The 17,162-nt window shown below is 38.7% G+C and overlaps 1 protein-coding gene across 4 annotated transcripts in view; it reads right to left on the reverse strand.

Moving 5' to 3' along the window:
* The window catches only part of LOC110523775 (nipped-B-like protein), a 50,585-nt gene extending 34,684 nt beyond the window's left edge, over positions 1–15,901 (reverse strand). For all 4 annotated transcript variants that reach the window (XM_021602784.2, XM_021602783.2, XM_021602782.2 and 1 more), the window contains exons 1-2: positions 15,545–15,901; positions 2,345–2,495 (exon numbers count right to left, since the gene is read on the reverse strand). In XM_021602784.2, coding sequence (XP_021458459.2) covers positions 2,345–2,408 — 64 coding nt within the window. In that variant the 5' untranslated portion in view covers positions 2,409–2,495; positions 15,545–15,901. The remainder of the gene's footprint in view (positions 1–2,344; positions 2,496–15,544) is intronic.
* Between the last annotated feature and the right edge of the window lie 1,261 nt (positions 15,902–17,162).

The raw sequence follows: 17,162 nt of genomic DNA on the forward strand, positions 1-17,162 counted from the left end.
AACAACAGTGGATGTTCTATAAAAAAGCGTGGTTTTTAGAGCGAAAACCATAAACCTGGAAAAACAGAATTTCGGAAAGAACAAAACGGAACCAGGCAAAAACTAACCATGCCTAAATGTAAAATGTTTCAATCATTTAGGTTATGCAAATCAGAAATAAATAATACTTAAGACTGATATAACTCTTTTATTTTTATATATTTGACCTTTAATAGATTTTTCAAGATAATGTGGTCTACATAGCTCATTTTTCAGTTGTAATAAATTACATAATTTCAAGAGCAAACATTATTGTGGCAATTCATATCTTGCAGAAAAATTGTAAATAAGACTAATCAAGAAAAGACAGATTAAATGTTTTTAAAAAGGCTTAGCAGTCCTGATCAAATAGGCCTAGATGATATCCAAAACAACTACAATACACTGAAAGTTTTTTGTCATTTAAATTGTAAAGTCATTTCTTTCTACACAATACCCCAACAAATTGTTCCAATCTGGGAAGTAAATCATTTCGCTATGTATCCTATTTTGGATGGAATCAAGCCATTAGAATGTACCAGGGGGGGGCAAGACCCCCGCCGCCCTCCGGGCCGGGGGGCACCTGACTAACTACTTTTTCCATCTGGCTGGTGTGTCCTTGTGGCTAATTGAGGTAAGACAGTAATTCTGCTCATAGATTATGCACATGTATGAACGACACATTGGCACGTCCAGCCCAAAGCAGGAGATTTAAAAAGTACTTACTAGTCGCCAAAATTGCGGAGCATGTCTTTAATATTCTTGATCACCAATAATATTAAAGACAGAAGGATACTATCAACAAACTACTTGTTGATAAGCAACTGCTTGTTAGGGTAACACTTATAATAAGGGTAAAAGTTAAGGTTAGGGATAGTAGTTAGTTGAAGTGATAGTCTGTAGAGCATCTACAGATGGAGTATCCAAATAAAGTGTTACCCATTTATGGCAATCCTCCCTCCCTACAATTTGACGTTTGCGCTGTACAGCAAATCAGCAATCTGTTGGCTAGCTCACCAGACCTGTGTGGATTGACAGTTTGCTGGTCCAATCAGAGGGCGTTCCACTAGCCAAACTGTTGCAAGTTGCTGTTGCTACTGTCTGTGGCTGAGTGGCGAGTAATCCACTGAGACTCTTCCTCAAAATGAGTGTCAAAACGTTATACAAAACCTGGCCAAATCATTTCAAGTCATCAGTCTCAAGTCAAAGTCTAATCCCAAGTCTTGAGGCTCAAACGTGACTCCAGTCAGACTCGAGTCCAAGTCATGTGACTCTAGTCCACACCTTTGTGGTGGCGGCATCATATAACAGGTATGCTTGTTATCGGTAAACTTGGCAGGATCAAAAGAAAATGAAGAGAGAAAAACAGAGGCTAAATAATAGAGCAAATCCTTCTGCAGTCTGATAAAGACATTATGTTGCGAGAAATCCACTTATTGGCAGGACAAAAACCTAAAAGCGAAATTCAAATCTAGGGACTGTTTGGCAGGTGGATAGGAAATCCTGAGTGATAATTCAAAGAAACGATGCCCTGGCACACTGTACTTGCAAAGACACTTGTTTATTTTGTGCCAACGTTTCAGCCTCGTGGCTCGTCGTCAGAGGTCATATCTGTATTCAAGCTACCTAGCTACTGGACTACTAGCTACAACCTTATGAACTGTCAAACTCAGGCAAATGGTCACGAACAATGTAAACACATGCCACGCATGCACAGAATGTTTGCCTAGATTTGTAACCCAGAGACATTTACATCCAGGCTTGGACACTTAACCACTGTGTAATGAATTGCATTGAAAGTTGAGGCACTAAGGCAACAAAATGTGCAAAGGTGGATACTTTCTTGATATGGGCACTATACATCATATTCCACTACCAATGCAATTCTAAAGCAAGGACTATGGAAAAGTGCCATCAATCATACTCAGTTGTAGGAGTGTCCTAAATACCAAGACTGCAATATTCATGTAGTGAACATTAATGCTTTATTACAACAAGGGGAAAAAAAGGAGTAATCAAACAAAGCTCAATTCAAAATCAGGCTAACTTGGTAAATGAATAATCTAAATAACGAGCTTTGCGGCAGGCAGCACTGACCATAAAGCAAGCAAAATGGTTGTGATGTATTATTGTTTAGAGGATTGTATACATTTAGAAAAAAGCGTTGTATACTAAAGATGTATTAGTATAAAAAAGCTTGCAGCGGGAATATAAATGTCAGTAGACTCGGTACATCAAAAATAGCTTGGCCCCACCAGCATCGTTTCTCTTGCTTTCCAGGAATCCACCATATCAGTAAATATGTGAGTGGCAGTGTAATACTTACAGTCTGTAAGGCTAGCGATCCCAGCAAGAGTAGTAATGGGAACATGAGGCATATCCCCATTCATGCTGAAGATGGGGGTGGGGGAGTCGTGTCGATGCACAGGTTTGCTCAATGTCGTCGCTCTCCGACTGTTCCTCACATCTCCCGACCGCTGCAGAACACAGAGGGCTTCATTAGAACAGCCAGCGGCAACGAGAGATGGACAATTCACAATATCACACAACACTCCTCAATGTGCAACACTGCTCAGAAGAGCCGCCGCATGTTAAACCAAAGCCTTGGTGAACATAGAATCAGGGGCTTTCATATCAAAAGTCAAAGTGATGGAGGAAGAATTCTCAGGGATGAACTAACGGGGCTATATTAATTAGGCACCATTGTTAAGCTAAGGCTGAGGGGAATGACACAGATGTGAAAGTAGTGCAACAGGATACAGAGGGTTACACACTGGTTGGTACAAGGATATAAAGCTCATACAACACTCACTGACAACTTTCACTCAGGCAGCAGCTCAAGGTTTTACTTGCATTAGAAATATGACCTAGGCATATTCCATTATGGAAACAGGAGCAATAGAAACATCAATTAATAAAATCGCATGTGAAGTAAAATAGGCTACTTGTTGTGCAGATGGAGAAATAGGCTACTTGTTGTGCGCATGGTGAAATAGGCTACACAGGGAAATTGGTCAATGGCTGCTAGAGCAAACACACTAGTAGAACACATTAGCAGACATGCATCAGTGGGGAGAAGGAATTGAAGAAAACCGAGTACAGTACTGGTGGTGCCCTTACTCTGACAAGTTCCAGGGGTGTCATCAAAAACAGCACATACAAAATAGTCAGATCCTTTCCTACTGATAATGCAGTGGCTTTGAAGCACGCAGAGAGTGTTTTTGAGTAGGACTGAGTGAACCCCAGTGCATTTAAAAAGTGTGTGCACTTCTTGCATTTGGACAGAACACCTCATTATCATTCACTACTATTATCCTTGGCCACCGACAAGACAGCCACTGTCAGAGAAGGCAACAGGAGGAGTAATTATATCCCTATAGAATGATCAACACCAGACTGACAGTAGAGACCAGGAATGGCAACACATAGCAATAGGCCTAGATGACTTGACATGGCACAGGTCTATTATCAGTGGTTACTGGAGTAGTACCTTGATAATCCTAGGAAGAAGTGTGAACCCATGCATGCTTAAATGAAAACAGCTACCCCTTTCCGGACCCAAATGCTCATGGTCACTCTGAAGCTGTGCTGGCTGGGTAGGAAGGTGGACAAGCAAGCAGCATATAGGATTATCTGGTTTAGGGAAGGAAGGCAATTTCTCTGGCGCTGCAGAATCTTCTTGAAAACACTTGACTTTATATGTATAAAATGTGTCCTACCGCGGAGAAGTTATGATATCTGCCACAGAGGAGAAAACCATGCACACGCTTCAAAAAACATATTCTACTTATTGTTTTATCTATAAAAATGTCTTGCACAACTAACTTCATTCGTTTTTATTACTTTACGATCAAACCATGTAAACGTCATGACGCGCAAGTGGAGAAGGACCGTCTCATTTCAAACAAGCGCACTTCCGTCCTCGTTCACCGGCTCTCTTTGATTACCTTTGACCTTTTTCAAAATGAGGTGAGAGAGGTCCGAGAGAGGACGCAGGAGATGAGCAAATCCAATTGAGGAAAGGCCCCTGTCTGTGAGTGCACGTTTGTCTACGACTTTCTATAGCCGTTAGCAATGACTTTAATGTATTGACAAGTCTTCTGGTAGATGAAAAGGCTTTCCAAAAAACCTTCTCAATCACGAGTGCTACAGAAACATCGCTTATCAAACAACCGTCTCAGGTTGGTATGCAGTTGAATTAAAGGGCAACTCCACCCAAAAACAACATTTCCTCAATTGTGGTGGTCTTCTGATGTGATTTAAGCATTGTTGTGCACTAAGAACATCCTTTTATTTTTTTAAGTGTGATTTTGAGAGCGGAAACTGAAACCTGGAAAAATAAAACAGAAAACGGAATCAGGCAACAAAAAAAAAACAGATATGCTCCCTAACTGTGAATTTGCAGCTAGCTACTGGGCAATTCCATGGTAATTGAATTCCATTTTAATTGTATACCAAACAAAAACCATTGATTTCAAAGTTTAACAAAATCATACAACTATCTGCACAAGGACTACTTTTAACAAATTACACTGAACATTTGACAAAAACACATTTACTGGAAGAACTGAGCAGATGAAAAGTTTGGTAACAGAATTCCTTAAAATCTCCCTCAGATTATGTGCCCATGTTTTCCAAAAACGTGTAAAATATCTGCTCTGAATTAAGCTCTGAAGTAAGATTCAACGATGTCTGCAGAAAGAATGGGGTGTCCTCTATAACATGACACAATGGCTTTCAAAAAATCTCTGTTGGTTATTGAACGAGAGTAAGTGAACTGGATTTACACATGGTAACGGAATTGCGGTAATGTCATCATGTGTCCCTGATCTGCACTACAAAGAAATCTTGGTCGCCCGAAAGTAGTCTGTTCTTTCGACCAATTGTTAGTGTATTTTTCCATATAAAATCAACTATATGCACTGAGCTTGTTTGATACTTTAAACACACCGTTTGATTAAATAATTAAGACACACAAATGACTTGAGCCAGCAAGTGCCTTAGACTGGGCCTTGGGGTGAGTTGTTTGAGCCTTGGGGTGGTTGTTTCCCTTGCTCTGCATGGTTAACGCTGCTTCGATGTGGTGGCTGTTGTTGTTGTGTTGCTGGTTCGAGCCAAGGGAGGAGCGAGGAGAGGGACGGAAGCTATACTGTTACACTGGCAATACTAAAGTGCCTATAAGAACATCCAACAGTCAAAGGTTAATGAAATACAAATAGTATAGAGGGAAATAGTCCTATAATAACTACAGCCTAAAACTTCTTACCTGGGAATATTGAAGTCTCATGTTAAAAGGAACCACCAGCTTTCAAATGTTCTCATGTTCTGAGCAAGGAACTGAAACGTTAGCTTTCTTACATAGCACATATTGCACTTTTACGTTCTTCTCCAACACTTTGTTTTTGCATTATTTAAACTAAATTGAACATGTTTCATTATCTACTTGAGGCTAAATTGATTTTATTGATGTATTATATTAAGTTAAAATAAGCGTTAATTCAGTATTGTTGTAATTGTCATTATTACAAATACAATTTTTTTAAATATTTTTTTTATTTTTTATAAATCGGCTGATTAATCGGTATCGGCTTTTTTGGTTCTCCAATAATCGGTATCGGCGTTGAAAAATCATAATCGGTCGACCTCTAGTTGGAACAGTGTAAATAATGCTAAATAAATTACGCGTTTCAGAGTCTGTTCTAACGGGGATTTTTTTTAATGCAATTATTACTGCAAAGACTAAAAACAGTTGCATGCATCCGTGAATGCAATTGCTGACATGTTGCAGTTCATTTGTTGTTTTGGCTAATTATTCGAGAATCCCTTTGTTATATCATTTGTAAACTAAAATACTTGATTGCATTTCAAAACATGAATGACTTGTATGCTGTGTGATGACATGAACGAATGAATGATTGTATGACGCCCTCTTAGGCCATACAGCTCGGTGGTGGTTATACAAGGCTACTATGCTAAGACTACTAATGATAATGACATTACTTATTATTATAATAACAATGATCGTAATAACAATTGTAATAATAACAATAAGAAGGAGGTCAAGAAAAGGAGGGTGTAGGAGCAAGAGCTGCGTGCGTATTGTGTGTAACAAACAGGTGCTGTTAGGTTACAATCGGGGCATAAAATACATTTTGTGGTCCACCAGCTTGCTAAAATTACACCAAGAAAACGCAAACAAAGAAAATTGATGAGCATGCTTTGTAATGTTTCTAAAACAATAAATGTATTACTAGTAAGAAGTAATGTGCGTATATTGATACAATTTATTTTTTTTGACCCAAGACTTTTAACTAAAATATCACAGAGAAATGTTCAGGGAGGTTATCGTGGTAGCACAACTCGAGTCATGTTTGTGCCTGTGAGATTTGAGTCTGACTATTACAAGCGTTGTCTTCTCTTCCCTAGCAGTTGATCTCAAACATAGAGAAACAACCTAGATTGTTTGTTCACAATGTAAATAGCCAAGAAATACAAGGACAAATTCTCACTTCAGTAGACTTTCCTTTCAAGTAAATTAGACCAACTTTTATGCCTGTGCGCAGCACTTCCGAAAATGAATATTTCACTTGCTTTATAGCAAGTGAAAATGAGTTTTTCACGTGCTTTATAGATCGGCAGGTAAAGGTGCTCTCGAGCGGCTAGAATTTCTTTACCATTCAGCCATCAGATTTGCTACAAATGCTCCTTATAGGACACAACACCGCACTCTACACTCCTCCGTAAACTGGTCATCTCTGTATACCAGGCACAAAACCCACTGGATGATGCTCATTTATAAAGCCCTCTCAGGCCTCACTCCTCCCTATCTGAAATATCTACTGCAGCCCTCATCCTCCACATACAACACCCGCGACTGAAATGAGCTGCAAAAAACACTCAAACCAGACAGTTTTATCGCAATCTCTTCATTCAAAGACTCAATCATGGACACTCTTAGTGACAGTTATGGCTGCTTCGCGTGATATATTGTTGCCTCTGCCTTTTTGCCCTTTGTGCTGTTGTCTGTGCCCAATAATATTTGAACATTGTGTTGTGCTGCTACCATGTTGTTGTCATGTTGTGTTGCTACCATGTTGTTGTCATGTTGTGTTGCTACCATGTTGTTGTCATGTTGTGTTGCTACCATGTTGTTGTCATGTTGTGCTGCTACCATGTTGTTGTCATGTTGTGTTGCTACCATGCTGTGTTGTCATGTGTTGCTGCCATGCTATGTTGTTGTCTTAGGTCTCTCTTTATGTAGTGTTGTGGTGTCTCTCTTGTCGTGATGTGTGTTTTGTCCTATATTTTTAGTTTATTTTTTATCCCAGCCCCCAGCATTGCAGAGCGAGGTGGAATAGGCTATATAGGATTTGTAGTTCTTTGATTTTGTGCAATTAATGAATTTACCAGCTATGAAACTAAACAAGAGAAATACTTTGAAAACAGCTACTGCAGCATTTATTTTCTATAAATGTGATCACACTTAACTATTTTTAATCCACAAATGTGAGTGAAATGCTCCCACTGTGGAGCCCTGACCACCGGCCAACGTGGCTGGTGAAATAGACATCTTACCCACCAATGCCAAAATCTACCTGCATTTGGCGGGTGTTAATTATAGGCCCTGATTACAATATGATAATCTTTCTGACCGTTTGGAACAGTGTAAACAGCACTAAATAAATGAAAAGCAGCCTATACCAGAGATATAAATCTTAGCAAAGAGTTGATTTTTTAAACTTGCGAAATTGCTTTTGAGTGTTGCAGTGGCGTGAGGCTTGGAGCTCACGGAATCAGTAGGCTATTAAACAAACTCAAACACGCAACAGAAGCAGGATGTGTCTTATTTCTATAGATATATATATGGTTGATTTAGCCAGGCACATTTAACAGATAGGCTATTGATTAAAGACCTAATTAAGTTGGGGTTTCCTCTCTCCTCAATTTTCATAGACATTTAAAACGCCTCACTCCACTGCTGCCTCCTCCGCATTGTTCTCAACACCATTATGCTGGTTAACTTTGCTATTATGCACATAGCAACATGGTCTTGGAAAAGGCGGCCATTCAACAGCGCACCGAAGATTGTTTCAGAACCGCAGACAGCAACCGCTATCCAATGCGGGGAAAACCGCATTTGTTATAAAATATATTTTTTTTATTGGTGTTGCACCATTGTTTTTAAATAATATAACCATATAGATTTTCAGTAGCATATGTCAGAGCGATGGACTATATATATATATATATATATATATATATATTTATGATTGCTCGACTAAAGAAATCTCAGTCGACCAACAGCCTAACAAACAAACAATCAACCAGTCAACTAAATGGGGTCAGCCCTAACAAACGCATAAATATGAATGTCATTCTCTTCATGGTGATGTATCCTAAATAGGTACACAAAAGGTATAAATATGCAATATCCTCCTTTGCATATTTGGGTATTATTCTACACAATGGCTATTATTCTAATGAGCTCTGCACCCAAACAAGACCAAATTTGGTTGGTCCTGACCGTACCAAATCTGAACAAATCATAGAGCTCTATGTTTCACAAGTTTGGACATCCAAGTGCAGCACAGAGAGCTCAGTAGAGTACAGTAGAGCTCAGAACAGTAGAGCTCAGTAGAGTACAGCACAGAACAGTAGAGCTCAGTACAATAAAGTAAAGTATAGTTCAGTACTGTAGAGTACAATTCAGTAGATTATAGTGTACTCAACTCTAGTGTGCTCTACTGTGTACCATACTGAACTCCTGTGTTGTACTGAACTATACTCTACTTTTTCTTTACTGTACTCTACTGTCCAAACTTGTGAACCCAACTGTGGTTTGTGACTACTATGATTTTCTATTGTAGCCAACTCAATTGCAAAAATTCCATTACCACATTTTCAGAAATTTCGTTACTGAATTGGTAACAGATTTTTTTTGTTTTAATCACTTAAAAATTCATAAACAAAATTGATATCAGTAAAAACTAGAGGTCGAGCGATTAAATCTACATGGCCGATTAATTAGGGCCGATTTCAAGCTTTCATAACAATCGGTAATCGGCATTTTTGAACGCCTATTATGGCCAAGTACATTGCAATCCACGTGTTACGCTTTTTTTTATTTTTATTCGATTTATCATCGAATCACAGCCTACTTCGCCAAACGGCCGATGATTTAACAAAAGCGCATTCACGAAAAAAAGCTAAATTGTTGCATTAATGTACCTAACCATAAACATCAATGCCTTTCTTAAAATCAATACACAAGTATATTTTTTAAAACCTGCATATTTAGTTAAAAGAAATTCATGTTAGCTGGCAATATTAACTAGGGTAATTGTGTCACTTCTCTTGCGTTCAGTGCAAGCAGAGTCAGGGTATATGCAGCAGTTTGGGCCGCCTGGCTCATTGCGAACTGTGTGAAGACCATTTCATCCTAACAAAGACCGTAATTCATTTGCCAGAATTTTACACAATTATGACATAACATTGAAGGTTGTGCAATGTAACAGCAATTTTTATACTTAGGGTTGCCACCCATTCGATAAAATACGGAACGGTTCCGTATTTCACTGAAAGAATAAACATTTTGTTTACAAAATTATAGTTTCCAGATTTGACCATATTAATGACCCAAGGCTCGTATTTCTGTGTGTTTATTATATTATAATTAAGTCTATGATTTGATATTTGATATAGCAGTCTGGCTGAGCGGTGGTAGGGAGCAGCAGGCTCGTAAGGATTCATTCATACAGCACTTTTCTGCATTTGCCAGCAGCTCTTCACAATGCTTGAAGCACAGCGCTGTTTATGACTTCAAGCCTGTCAACTCCCAAGATTAGGCTAAGAACATCCAATAATCAAAGGTATATGAAATACAAATGGTATAGAGAGAAATAGTCTATAATTCTTATAATAACTATAACCTAAAACTTCTTAATTGGGAATATTGAAGACTCAAGTTAAAAAGAACCACCAGCTTTCATATGTTCTCATGTTCTGAGCAAGGAACTGAAACGCTAGCTTTTTTTTTTACATGGCACATATTGCACTTTTACTTTCTTTTCCAACACTGTGTTTTTGCATTATTGCAACATGTTTCATTATTTATTTGAGACTAAATGTATTTATTTTATGTATTATATTAAGTTAAAATAAGTGTTAATTCAGTATTGTTGTAATTGTCATTATTACACACACACACACACACAGACACAGACAGAACTGACGATTAATCGGCATCGGCTTTTTTTGGTCCTCCAATAATCGGTATCGATATTGAAAAATCCGTCGACCTCTAGTAAAAACACTAACTAATTGATAGGTCTACCTTTACTTGTTACTTCTGTGAACTTTTATTATCCTCCCTCCTCATAAGGGAGAGACATTTTTTAAATATCTTTAAAATATGTGGGTTTTTGGTAACGGGATTTCAAGGCACATGGCAATGTTCCTTAAACTTACAGAAGGCAGAAAAATGTATCTAAATGTATCCAAATATAAGTGTTGATATTAGTTGGCAGACATCTTTACTTCAACATGTATGTTTTGATGCATTTCTAATACCGTTTAAGACTTTCTGATATATGTTTTCTAAAAACCCTTTTCCACCAGTTTGACCAGAAAAAAATTATAGACTCTTATCTGTCATTTGACACCCAATTTGATATGCTCCTATGAACTTCACATGTTGGTGCTCATGAGAAATTTCCTACTACTATAGTTGTTACTATTATTTTAATGTGTATTTCTTTCTGGTCGATAACCCTCATTCAAGCAGTAACATTCCCCCATAATCAACATAATCAAGTCTATACAAAACTTTTACACCTACTTTAATACAACCTACATTTGCCATGAATACAGCAGACCTGCAGCCTGTATGTGTAGACTAAAATATGTTGGTAAATGAAAAGCCAACACTGTAAACAAATTTCAGTCATATGGGATAGTCACAACATTTTCCACAGATAATGGGTCATTTAGCTTGCTTGTGTACTTGGTAGATGAATTCGATAACATTGAAAAAGTAGCTATACTCAAGTTAAGATAATGCACGGATACCGTGTCTAAGTGCTAGCTACTAGCGAGCAACATACTACGTTTCCATTAGCAAGAAAGTCCTCTTCCCGGCAGCATTTTAGACGGGTGATCTTTGCCATCATTTGCATGCACTACTAAGTAAACATGGTGCATAAATAATGAGGTTGCTAATTTAGCTACGGTGTGCACACAAGCTTTTTTAGGTAACTACCTAGCATTAGCTGCAGAACTAACTATTTAATATATTATAATAACATATATAATACATTCCATTTAGCAGACATTTTTACCCAAAGCGACTTACTATTACGCGTGCATACATGTTATGTATGGTGGTCCCGGCAATCAAACCCACTACCCAGGCCTTACAAGCACTATGCTCTACCCACTGAGCTACATGCCTAGCATTGGCCAAATTAGCCATCTAGCTAGCAAAGTTGAATGGTGCTGAATTGTATTTCTGCTTTATCCCAGGGATGCTTAACCATTTAGCCAGTTAGCTAGCTAGTTACCACCTTGACAGAATCCGACTTCTGTTAATTTCTTCTCTCTAGTCGGAATGGTGCTATGCCGAAATGTGGACAGCCAGAGCGGTATATGGCTTGGAAAACCAACCTCAATCCAAGGATGGAATATGTCACTGTACTACTAATTATCCTGAAATGATGAATCGAGAAGATTGGAATACTGCTAGTTTTTTTAATTAAACTGCTGTTTTTGGCAGCATGCTAGGCTAGCTAACGCTATAGTAGCCCATTCGATTCTGTGAAAATGCAACGCCTAGCATTGGGATGAGTAGCTACTGGAAGTGTTGTCAAATCCAATGGGCTGCTTTAGCATTAGCTAGCATGCTGACAAAAATGGCAGTTTAATTAAAAACAAGCAGAATTTCAGTCTTCTCAGTGTATCGTTTTGAATAATGGGATAATTAGGAGTACAGCGCCCTCTCACATCCCTGGATTTTAGGTACATTGTCCGAGCCATATTTCGCACCGTCTCCACGGTGTTCTGATCACAGCTGCCTACCATTCAGACTAGAGTTTGACCGATTAATCGGAATGGCCGATTAATTAGGGCAGATTTCAAGTTTTCATTACAATCGGAAATCGGTATTTTTGGGCGCCAATTTTGCCGATTTTTTTTATACCTTTATTTAACTAGCCAAGTCAGTTAAGAACATATTATTATTTTCAATGACGGCCTAGGAACAGTGGGTTAACTGCCTTGTTCAGGGGCAGAACGACAGATTTTCACCTTGTCATCTCGGGGGATCCAATCTTGCAACCTTACAGTTAACTAGACCAACGCTCTAACCACCTGCCTCTCATTGCACTCCACGAGGAGCCTGCCTGTTACGCGAATGCAGTAGAAGCCAAGGTAGGTTGCTAGCTAGCATTAAACTTATCTTATAAAATACAATCAATCACTGGTTATAACTACACATGGTTGATGATATTACTATTTTATCTAGCGTGTCCTGCGTTGCATATTATCGATGCAACGCTGGGGGATGATTTAACAGAAGCACATTTGCGAAAAAAGCACAATCGTTGGACGACTGTCCCTAACCATAAACACCAATGCCAATCTTAAAACCAATACACAGAAGTATATATTTTTAAACCTGCATATTTAGCTAAAAAAAAAAATCCAGGTTAGCAGGCAATATTAACCAGGTGAAATTGTGTAATTTCTCTTGCGTTCATTGCACGCAGAGTCAGGGTATATGCAACAGTTTGGGCAGCCTGGCTCATTGCGAACTAATTTGCCAGAATTTTACATAATTATGACATAACATTGAAGGTTGTGCAATGTAACAAGAATATTTAGACTTAGGGATGCCACCCGTTAGATAAAATACCGAACGGTTCCGTATTTCACTGAAATAATAAACGTTTTGTTTTCGAAATTATAGTTTCCGGATTCGACCATATTAATGACCAAAGGCTCATATTTCTGTGTTTTATTATGTTATAATTAAGTCTATGATTTGATAGAGCAGTCTGACTGAGCGATGGTAGGTAGCAGCAGGCTCGTAAGCTTTCATTCAAACAGCACTTTTGTGCGTTTTGCCAGCAGCTCTTCGCAAGCACAGCGCTGTTTATGACTTCAAGCCTATCAGCCTAATGGCTGGTGTAACCGATGTGAAATGGCTAGCTAGTTAGCTGGGTGTCTGCTAATAGTGTTTCAAACGTCACTCGCTCTGAGACTTGGAGTAGTTATTCCCCTTGCTCTGCAAGGGCCACCGCTTTTGTGGAGCGATGGGTAACGCTGCTTTGAGTGTGGCTGTTGTCGATGTGTTCCTGGTTCGAATCCAGGTAGGGGCGAGGAGAGGGATGGAAGCTATACTGTTACACTGGCAATACTATAGTGCCTATAAGAACATCTAATAGTCAAAGGTTAATGAAATACAAATGGTATGAGAGAAATAGTCCTATAAATACTATATTAACTACAACCTAAAACCTCTTACCTTGGAATATTGAAGTCTCATGTTAAAAGGAACCACCAACTTTCATATGTTCTCATGTTCTGAGCAAGGAACTCAAACGTTAGCTTTTTTACATGGCACATATTGCACTTATACTTCTCCAACACTTTGTTTTTGTATTATTTAAACCAAATTGAACATGTTTCATTATTTATTAGTGGCTAAATTGATTTTTACTGATGTATTATATTAAGTTAAAATAAGTGTTCATTCAGTATTGTTGTAATTGTCATTATTACAAATAAAAATTAAAAACATTTATTTTTAAATTGTCCGATTAATCGGTATCGGCTTTTTTGGGTCCTGCAATAATCGGTATTGGCATTGACAAATCATAATAGGCCGACCTCTAATTCAGACCTTACAGGGAAGATCTAATTACAGTGACCGTACGGTCTGAATCTTTAGACTAGTTACAACCTAACCTAGTCAGTTACCTCATTCACCAGCACCAATTTACAGAGCAGTGCAAAAGAGTCAAAACTAGTTAATGAGAGCTGACTTAGTCAGTTGAGAGGGCCTTCTAAGCATAATTTTCTAGTCAGGAGGCTAAACATAGTCAGCAACAGAGACTTGCTCCTTGAGTAATGTTAGCTGGATGTGTACATAGTTAGTTAGCTCACCTATAGTTTAACTATGATCACCTAGATTGAAGGATAACCGTGTGACAAGCTGGATGCATGATTACAGACATGATTATTCTCTCTGCTGCTCTGGCTGACAACATAGCCGCACATCTGTCTCTCTCTCTCTCTGGCAACACAGTAATCAGTCAGATACAGTAGGCTGCTAATTGCTCACCCAACACCAATTAGGGTCCAATGTATTTAATCAACTTTCTTTTCATCAGCTACGCAATAGTCTAACATAGCCCTGATTTATTCATATTTGTGTTTTACAATAACCCAGTTTTTCACATTCCTTTTCCTGATGATCTAGCAAACTTTCCAAGCAAGGTGGCTATATTTATTTGCTTTATCAAGTTACATTAATATCTACAACATTGGATAGATTGCTAATTTCCCTGTAAACAAATGAATCTAAGTTGGTTGAAGTTGCCAATCCTATGCAAAGGGAATAGCTATAGGTATATTTAACATGTTATCAACTAGACAAGGGGTGGTGGTCTCATCACGAATTGTTATGTTAAATCTCTGTGGTGTATCTGATGATTCCATTTGATAGATTGTAGCTAGCTAGATAACTTGGTGGATAATACATCTGCAGCTATTACTTTATAAGCGACTAGGTCAATTATGCTTAATGTGTACAATTTGGTAGCCTCTAAACGGCGAATAGCAAGCTTGCACAGTTTATTAGGCAAACGTTTAAACCAGTTTAGTTGACATTGCAAAAAAATATACTAGCCACTAGCTAGTGTGTAGCATTGGATAGCAAGAGCCTATTTCTCAGAACATCTGACTCCAGCATAAAACGTCAGAAAACATTACCCTGCTGAGAAAACACTGAAGTTGCACTTGTTAGTTTTGTCTAAATGGCTAACAAGTAACGTTAACTAGCTAGGTAACGCTACGCACATACTGTAGCAGCTAGTTAGCTATATTATTCTAACCTTTGATAGCTAACAAAAGTTAGCTATGGCTAGCTAGTCAACGTTAGCTACCGAGACTGCAACCGAATCCATGTTTTCCTTGACTCGCCCACACATAATCATTCCTTTGCAACCGTATGACCATTCCTTTTGGTTTGTTATCATGATTGCGCGTGCGGATTAGGATTTTATTTTCAGTTTCAATGGCCTACATCGGCCTATTAGCTTGCTAACTGGACCTCGGACTCGCCTGAGGAAGCGTAACCCCGACCCGACGCCTATATGAGCGGATACAAGGCAACATAAATGTTAAAAACACATATCGGTGCATTCCACAACGTCTATCCAGTTTCACTGAATATAAACAACACCCGTGTAGCCGATCGGAATTGTTTTGTTATGGTACTCCTAAATCTATATTGTACAATCATATTTACCTCTGGATGTGTTGATAAAAATAAATGGTTGCAAGGGGGTTGGATCCGTGTCTCTAGCTCCCTCTCCGTTCTATCGCTCGAACAGCTCCTCCGAGTAATAATATAACAACAATAATCCGGTTCGGGAGGGTTCGTTCTTCCTTCTCACTGCAAACATCTATGCTTGGAGAGGGGCAAACATTCCCATAACCAGTCCTTGCACCGGTTTATCCCCAACACCGGCAGAAGATGAGTTTAAATTCCAACGGGTTTCGGAAAACAATCAAATGTGAAAAACAGAAATACTATTGACGCGGTGATAAAAGGGATCCACTCAGACTCTCCTCCTTCTCTTGCAGAACAAAATGCCGACCGGAAGAACTGCTGCAGGAATAACTCCCTCCACCGGCGCCAAACCAACTAGCAGGAGCAACCATAGCCAGCAACCCAGTTACTTCCGCCGCTTTCTGCATTACTACTGTACACCGATCCCATCCATTCCACACAGCTGCTGTAAATATTTTGGAGGACGAGGTCATCCTTGAGTATGTAACCAGCTAAACCAATGTAAGCAGTTAATAAAATAAGATAACTAGCATAATGATAATTCAAATACAAACATAGTACTTGTGTATGAATTGCATTATTTGATGTAAAACTTTTTTTTAAAGATATTTGGAATTTGGGCTGACATGAAAACCTATCAGTGCTTGGCTCAACAACCATCAACACACACACACACACACACACACACACACACACAGTTGCTTTAAGTTGGTTCTCTAAAAAATAGAAGCATGATGACCACCATAGTAGCAGAGAATTCCAGATATGTTGGTGTTGTCTCCTGCTGCATGCACCCACAAGCACCCACTTTCACACTTACCTTTGATTGACAGGTAGGTAGTTCAAGTAAGATTCTACCTATGACAAATAATGAACAATAAGAAAGTTAATTTAATAAGCATAACATTGATGGAAATAGGGAAAAAGGCAAAGGAGTCAACAGACATGAATCGATCAAGGTATTAACAATGCCCAAACAACAAGAGCTGTTGATCTCTCGTGGAAGAAAGCGAAAGTGTGCGAACTGACATAATTGATTGAACAGGTCTGATTTCAGAAAATCAATAAACAAATAAATACTTTTACTTTCTGTCTTACCTTTATTTGATTTCTTCCTCGCGCTTGGCATCCCATTAACATGGATGGGCCAGCTGTGTATTCAGTTAGCTAGAGACCTGGCAAAAATGTCTCCCAGTAAGATCGTTGTTAGCTAACTTCAGCTAACGCGTTAGCTAGCAAGCAAGCAGAGAACGGACTTTTATTTATTTAACGTTTAACAAATGGACACTGAGAGCAAGTAACAAAGTTAATTCATAATTTACCCGCAAAACAATTTTGCAACCAGATACAGATAGCTAACTAGTTTAAAACTGTTTCGGCGCTAGCTAGCCTGGCCAGTAGCTGTTGTCCTCGGGATATAATTCTATTTAGGAAAGGATGTTGTTGAAAAAGTCGCGCTCTTCGATTTTCGGTGGAGTCTGGCATAATTCTCGTTGCCAACCAACGTTTCAGCAACAGCATCTCTGAGGCTTTTCCTCTCTGGTTAAAAACTATATAAGGCTACCATATACAA

Source organism: Oncorhynchus mykiss, chromosome 5 (genome assembly GCF_013265735.2).
Source record: "Oncorhynchus mykiss isolate Arlee chromosome 5, USDA_OmykA_1.1, whole genome shotgun sequence".
Classification (NCBI taxonomy): Eukaryota; Metazoa; Chordata; class Actinopteri; order Salmoniformes; family Salmonidae; genus Oncorhynchus; species Oncorhynchus mykiss.